The sequence below is a fragment of the Musa acuminata genome, chromosome BXJ2-3 (assembly GCF_036884655.1).
Source record: "Musa acuminata AAA Group cultivar baxijiao chromosome BXJ2-3, Cavendish_Baxijiao_AAA, whole genome shotgun sequence".
NCBI lineage: Eukaryota > Viridiplantae > Streptophyta > Magnoliopsida > Zingiberales > Musaceae > Musa > Musa acuminata.
In genome coordinates this window covers 3399475-3405942 of record NC_088340.1, presented here as the reverse complement: position 1 = coordinate 3405942, position 6468 = coordinate 3399475, and the positions used below count along the sequence as shown (strand labels likewise).

Below are 6468 nucleotides of genomic sequence, written 5' to 3'. Positions count from 1 at the left end.
ATATCCCATTAGGTTTGTGATGATCTTGGAATATGATGTTATGACTTGTGCTTTAACTTGCAATAAATCCCTATCATATTCTAATCATAAACTCAAGAAGTTTGTGGATCAAAATTGTGTTTCTGTCTCCCAACTTTAGCATTTGACCTACTAAGAAACTCAAAAGTCTCATGCAACAACTCCAGCACTTGAGCAGCTAATAATAAACCTCATTCAAGTTCAATAAGAGATGTGCAGAGCCAACCTGTATGCAGTGGTTAGCATGCAAAGCACAGATTAATCTGATATGGCCATGAATTCAGCTTACAACAATTGCAACTGTTCCATTTGCAACCATTACTCTACTGAGGAGGAGCTTTTGAGGTACTCTTGTTCCAGGAATTCCTCGAGCTTTCTTAAAAGCAATGTGAAGCCTCCATTAAAAGATGTCCTCCTCTCATTTTAAGTACTCAATGTTCCAGCAATAAAGGCATCTGCTCCACCTACAAGTGATCAATGAACACAGGAAGTGACCATGAGGAGAGAGAGAGAACTGCTTAGGAGTAGCCAGTGGCTACTTTGGCAATGATTAGACTCGGCTCATCTCGTGAGATTCTTGTAGTTTTCCAATGTTCTGCAAGTTGGAATACTTCCTTGATGGATTGTTGAGCTACAATGCATCACAAGTTGGCCATCGGACCTGTGATTGGATCACAATGGAGGAGGAGTCCTAAGCTCATTTATCTCTTGACATGAGCTAAATCTTTCTACCCTTTTGTAATCTTTGAGTACTTGAAACCACTGACTACAGTGATTTCATGTACTACTTCAAAGTTCTAATGGTTTAACAATCTGTTCGCTCTGATATCAAAACAAAATGAATTATTTATTCCTCAGAATGTGGCTGTGTTCAGATTCATCCCTAAATAAGGGATTATGTTCCTCCAAATCTTGGAAATCACAAGTTTTTCCCATATCAGCATGACTCTGCATCAGAGATTGATATTGAAGACAGAGGAGACAAAGCAGGCAGAGAATGCTCATTGGATGCCATTTTCCTTTTCGTCCATTTGCAATGATTCCAATCCCCCTCCCTTTCCTCGGCCAAGAGCGCTAAAGATGTTTGGTTTCTGCGCTTTATCCGTTGTCCCCCCCCGGATTTGAGAAATGAATCGATAAAAGACGGAAACTTCGCCCTTCCCGAGAGAAGAGACGAAAGGATTTCAGCTCGATCGATGCAGAGCGAAGGTTCTCGGGTCCAAGATCACGTTCGCGGGCTGTGAAAAGGCGTAAAAATTCGATCATTTTCCCTTTCGAAACCGTCCGAGAAGGCAAAGAAGCACCGGGGATCGATCATCGATCGGTTCCTCTGCTTCTCCTCAGGGGAGAAGGTCGGGAGGACGCTAAAAAGGTACGAAGGAAGCAGGAAAAGGTGGGTAAAAATTCGTTCTTTATTCGTATGCATTAAATGATTCGTTTGGGAGGACGAAACGCAAATGGCATCCAACCTCGCCTTCCCGAATCTCCACGAGAATCGAACGGCTAGAAGTCGATCTACGGCTTCTTCCGCTTCGGCTGGGGCCGTTTCACTCGCCCCCGTGAAGTTGGTGGGGGGATTGTTGTGGCCGTGTGGGGTATTAAAAGCCTCGGATCTTCCTCTATCACGTCTCATTTCAGTTCTCGCGCATCCCCATCTCTCTCTCTCTCTCCTCGCCTTCGGAGCGATCGATCGGGGTTCTCATCTCGCGCGTCTATTACGCCGCCTCTGAAGGTATAAGCGACGGAAACGGAGCTATTTTTGGCTTCGATTATGCTGTTTTTAGATATGCTTTGCTCCATAATCTCAGCTTTTGATCGAAAGGTCCGATCGTTGCAGCTGCGTTTGCGGAAAATTGAGGGGTTCATCGCCTTCTCCCTTATAATAGCGCATGCATCGGTCGATGTAGTTGGAATAGCTCAAATCTCTAGACAGAGGTGGCTTTCTGGGTTGTCATTTCTTCTCGTGTCGAAGCATGTGGTTTCGCCTTTTCTTCCTGGATGTCAAGATACGATCTTTGAGTCTGATGCTATTCTCTTCATAATTCTCTTTGCATAAATAAGAATCCTATGTTATGGTTTTGTAGTTATTGTGATTGTCGATGATCCTTTTTCTCCTCTGTCCTTCACCACTGTATCGACAATTTCATACATGGATCATTCACATATCTAATTCTTCAAGAAATGCCTGCTATCTTTTTGTTGGTTTTCCAAAATCTGTACAAAGATAAACACGATTATGATGAGTGCTTCTGTAACATTCATATCATCTATTCAATCATCCTATCTTTTCGGTGCTGGTGATGGATTACAATCTTTATTTCCATGCTTTTAGGCTTCCATTTGGTACTTCTATATGGTAACACACTAATGATATTGAATTTGGATATGCAGAACCATCCCTTAGCAGTGTGCTGAAATCCACAGTTCGACTCCGATCACATGGATGAATATGTGAGTAACAGAACTAGCAGAGGAGAGAGTTTTGCTAGAAGGGGATCCAACTTATCTTTCAGAGATCATAGCCAAGAAGATAGACATGTCCAGAACTACAGGAGGTCGGGATGCAGTAGCAGAGTTGGTTCGACAAGGGGTCCCCAAGTTGTGACTCCTGAAAGGCACAAACATGTGAGGGCTCCTTTTCGCTCTGCGAGCGGCAAGGCAATAGCTGGAAGCACTTCAAAATCATCTTCTATCTCTGGTAGCCATAGAAAAGCATTCCAGGAACAGCATGACCAGACATTTCTACAGGAATCAGTTGTGGAAGAACGTAGTACCAGACAACAGATTGATGACATTGACAGCAATGATCGACAGGTTCGAGCAAACAATTTCAATTCCGAAGGTAGACAAGCGAGGAAAGAAGATACAGATTCTGTTTCCTTAACAACCAACAGTCGTAAATCTTCATTTCTCAAGGGGGTTTCCACAGCCAAGTCTAAGTCATCCAATGGTTGCAGCAGTGCATCAAGTTCAAAAATGCATAAACAGATCAGTGGACAGTTGGTTTCAGGAAATCAGGAAGCTTCTTCGAGTTCCTTTGTTCCACGCTCCTTTGCTGTATCCAGTAGGAATTCCGCTAGTGCTGCCAAATCCTTCTCACAAGTTCTGGACACCGAGTCACCAAGATGTGGTCTTCAAAATCTAAGTTGCACATCGATATCTGATGTTTGTCCTTCAGGTTGTTCCTCTGATTTAACTGGTGATAAGAGGATTGTTATGGTAAGAAAGAGACAATCTGATGGAGAGAGTTCTGCAACCAGTGGCAGGGGGTCAAATGCCTCTCTGGGTGGAGGTTACTCGGGTTCCACTTACTCTGAGACTTTTGTCCCACATCTGCCCATTTCAGGCCGAATCATGCATCAATCAGTTTCAAGGTCCAGAAGCCGGCTTACCATTAGGGATGGAGCAGTTTCAGTTAGAACACAGCGGGCTTCTCCTGGAGATAATAGAATGAGGCCATCTGAAGAAGGGAATGGTAGCACCCTTGCACTTGATGACCCTACTCCAACCCCCCAACTTCAGCAGATGCATTTTTCTGTACCAGAAGCAGTACATGAGAGTTCGACAACAGCATTTACCACAGATTTGCCATATGTCTTCAATGATTCATCTGGACGACCAAGTTCAAGCAACTGTGTTATTCGAAGCAGATCGGTTTCCCGCCCTGAAAGTAGCAGCACACCAATCACCCATCGCTTTTTTGGAGATCGGCATGGCCACCGACGCCTCAACATGGAAGGAGTTGCAGAGGTCTTTGACATAATTTAATTAGCAATTAGCTATTTGTTGCCTTTGATCTTGTGAACTCATGATAGAAGCAACGAAACCTGAAATGATATTATACAACGGCAATAACAACAAGAACAAGAACAACAGCAACAATAAGCCATAATGTCCCAATATTTTGGGGTCATCTAAAATGATATTAGAGATCCATGCGTTTTAATCTTGTAATGGTAGTAACGTTTACATGTCTTTTCACCTAAAATGAAATTTTAGAAATGTAAAGTTTCTTTTTACATTTTTTGGTGGCAAATACAGGTGCTATTGGCATTAGAGCGGATTGAACGCAATGAAGAGTTAACATATGAGGTAATTGGTCTCTGTTTTTCTCAGCCTTGCACTTTGATCTGGATAACAAAATAGGTTTGTGTTCTTGCAGCAATTATTGGTTCTCGAGACAAATGTATTGTGGGGGGCACTAAGGTTCCACGATCAGCACAGAGACATGAGAATGGACATCGATAATATGTCCTATGAGGTACCATCTCCAATTAAATATTATTGTGATTAACGACTATTTCCAATATAAGATTTTTGATCATTGAGTTCCAGTTGGTCAGCCATAGGCTCAAAATGAAGTGTTGAATGCTGAACTGCCTGTTCTTTCATATTGTGGTCAAGATTGTTTGGTTTCAATTTTTTCTTTATCTTCCTACATTTGTCATCTATTTAAATAACTATTATGGAAATAGTATAATTTTAATTTTTTTTTAAAAATCTTTGATCACTCACTTTAAGCTAGATGATACAGTGCCCATGTCATCATTTTAGTAGTTTTGATTGTGCAAGCCTGCAAATTGTCCCATATCCTTAATAATATTTGCTCATGATATATACCTTTGATGGTTTATTATATTTCGGATCGGATTTAATGATTAGTCTAATTCTTCCTAGTTCCTTCCAGGTTGTCGAATACAAAAAAGATTGTCCTATAAGCATTATGCCATTTATTTCTAATTAGCTAAGGAACTTTATTTTCATGCCTTATCTTGCTAAATCATTCTCTCTCTATATATAATGGATAGGAACTATTAGCTTTGGAGGAGAAAATGGGTACTGTTAGCACAGCTCTTACAGAAGAGCAGATGACAAAATGTCTCAAGAGAATCACATATGCATGTGCCTCCCTGGTCCCTGGAATAACTTCTCATGATAATGATGATGCCAAATGCAGCATATGTCAGGTACTTTATTATTCACTGGTATTCCTCATCATTCTCTGATATTCCTGATAAATGTACATGTCAATTGATACATCTAGTCTCCTGCTAGCTAAGCTATTTGGGTCCATTTCAGAAAAATAATCCTCACATAATTTGAACTGTTTTTTTTACAATTTGAATTTGGGTTTGTGATTTCCGAAACATGTCTTGATTAGAACTTTGAAACAAGTCTTTGGCAAATTTCAGATTGCCTGATTCATGAGACGGTCTACTTTAGGGCCATTTGTTGAAAATCAGGAACTTATGCGAAAATATTCTCGACACAAATAACGTGTGTAATTACCTGATTACTTCTTTTTTTTTTCGCTTGTAGCCTATACTGCAGAATGTTTACCAAACTTTTGTATTATGAACAGTTTGGAGGCTTATTTATAGATGAATCCTACATGTGCTCTTCTTAAAATGCCCTCGGGAACACCTAATCCTCAGAAATGCATGCACTCGACGCAATATCTCTTCAGACGAATTTTTTTCATTCTGTTCTAAGCGGATTGAGTTATTTCCCTTTCAGGAGGATTATATAGATGGAGAGGAGGTCGGCAGGCTGCCATGCGAGCATCTATATCATGTTGCCTGCATTGATCAATGGCTTCAGCAGAAGAATTGGTGCCCAATCTGCAAGTCGTCTGCCTTGCCCTCCAAGGAAACAGCTCAAAACTGAGTGTCCCATTACTTCTGCTACTTCTTGAGAAGCATCTTCTTTGTACATGAAATGTCTCCATTGTCATGCAATAAAATGCACAAATGTTGGAACTTATCTTGGAAACTCTTAAATTAGAACAATTCATTTCGAGTTCTGTGTTGTGTATTGTTTTGCAGATATATCAGGATACCTACTGCAAGTTATAAGCTGTGTGCCTAAGTTTGAGCAAGACCTTAGTAACCCATTGTATGATTCAAAAAACCTTCCCAGCAGTTTCTTGACCATTTTAGCCAACTCTAACTGGACCTTCTTACTGACCTCTTATTGTTCAATGACTTTTATTTGCTTTTCTTGATGATTAATAGCCATTATATCAATTTTAACTTCATCCGGCTACTAGTCCAGGCTTCTTTCAATCACAAGAAGCTATTATTTAAAAGGACCGGTCTTGGTACAATTCGGGAGACCAAGTTTGAATCATGAAAATAATCTTTCTATAGTTAGAGATAAGGTTGCGCACATTGGCCCTCTCCCGAAACTCTTCATTGACGAGAGTATCTGGGTATGTTTGTTTTACAATAATAAATTCTTAAGAGGTTAGTAACATTATAAACCTTTGAAAATAAGCTTATCCATTACTCTCCATGATGCAAGCTCCATATCCTGAATCTTTGGAATCTAACGTTCTTTATGATTCAAGATTTGTTCATCTTTGCATCCGTTTCATACAGCACTTGATTTGATTCCTCAAATCTATTAACCAAAAGTTTCCATTAAATATAGTGAATCCTATCCTGTAAG

General features: G+C 40.4%; 1 protein-coding gene across 3 annotated transcripts; it reads left to right on the top strand.

Annotated features, from left to right (window-relative positions):
* Positions 1-1137: 1137 nt before the first annotated feature.
* Positions 1138-5828, top strand: LOC103976881 (probable E3 ubiquitin-protein ligase RHG1A). Of its 3 annotated transcripts, XM_009392221.3 has the most exons (7): positions 1422-1750; positions 1856-1953; positions 2410-3768; positions 4060-4110; positions 4181-4279; positions 4827-4985; positions 5536-5828. In XM_009392221.3, the coding sequence occupies exons 3-7, from the start codon at positions 2458-2460 to the stop codon at positions 5683-5685; spliced, it is 1770 nt and encodes a 589-aa protein (XP_009390496.2). In that variant the 5' UTR covers positions 1422-1750; positions 1856-1953; positions 2410-2457; the 3' UTR covers positions 5686-5828. The 3 variants fall into 3 exon arrangements, with proteins under 3 accessions (XP_018679075.2, XP_009390496.2, XP_009390495.2); XM_018823530.2 differs by lacking the exons at positions 1422-1750; positions 1856-1953 and adding an exon at positions 1138-1390; XM_009392220.3 differs by lacking the exon at positions 1856-1953.
* Positions 5829-6468: the final 640 nt, after the last annotated feature.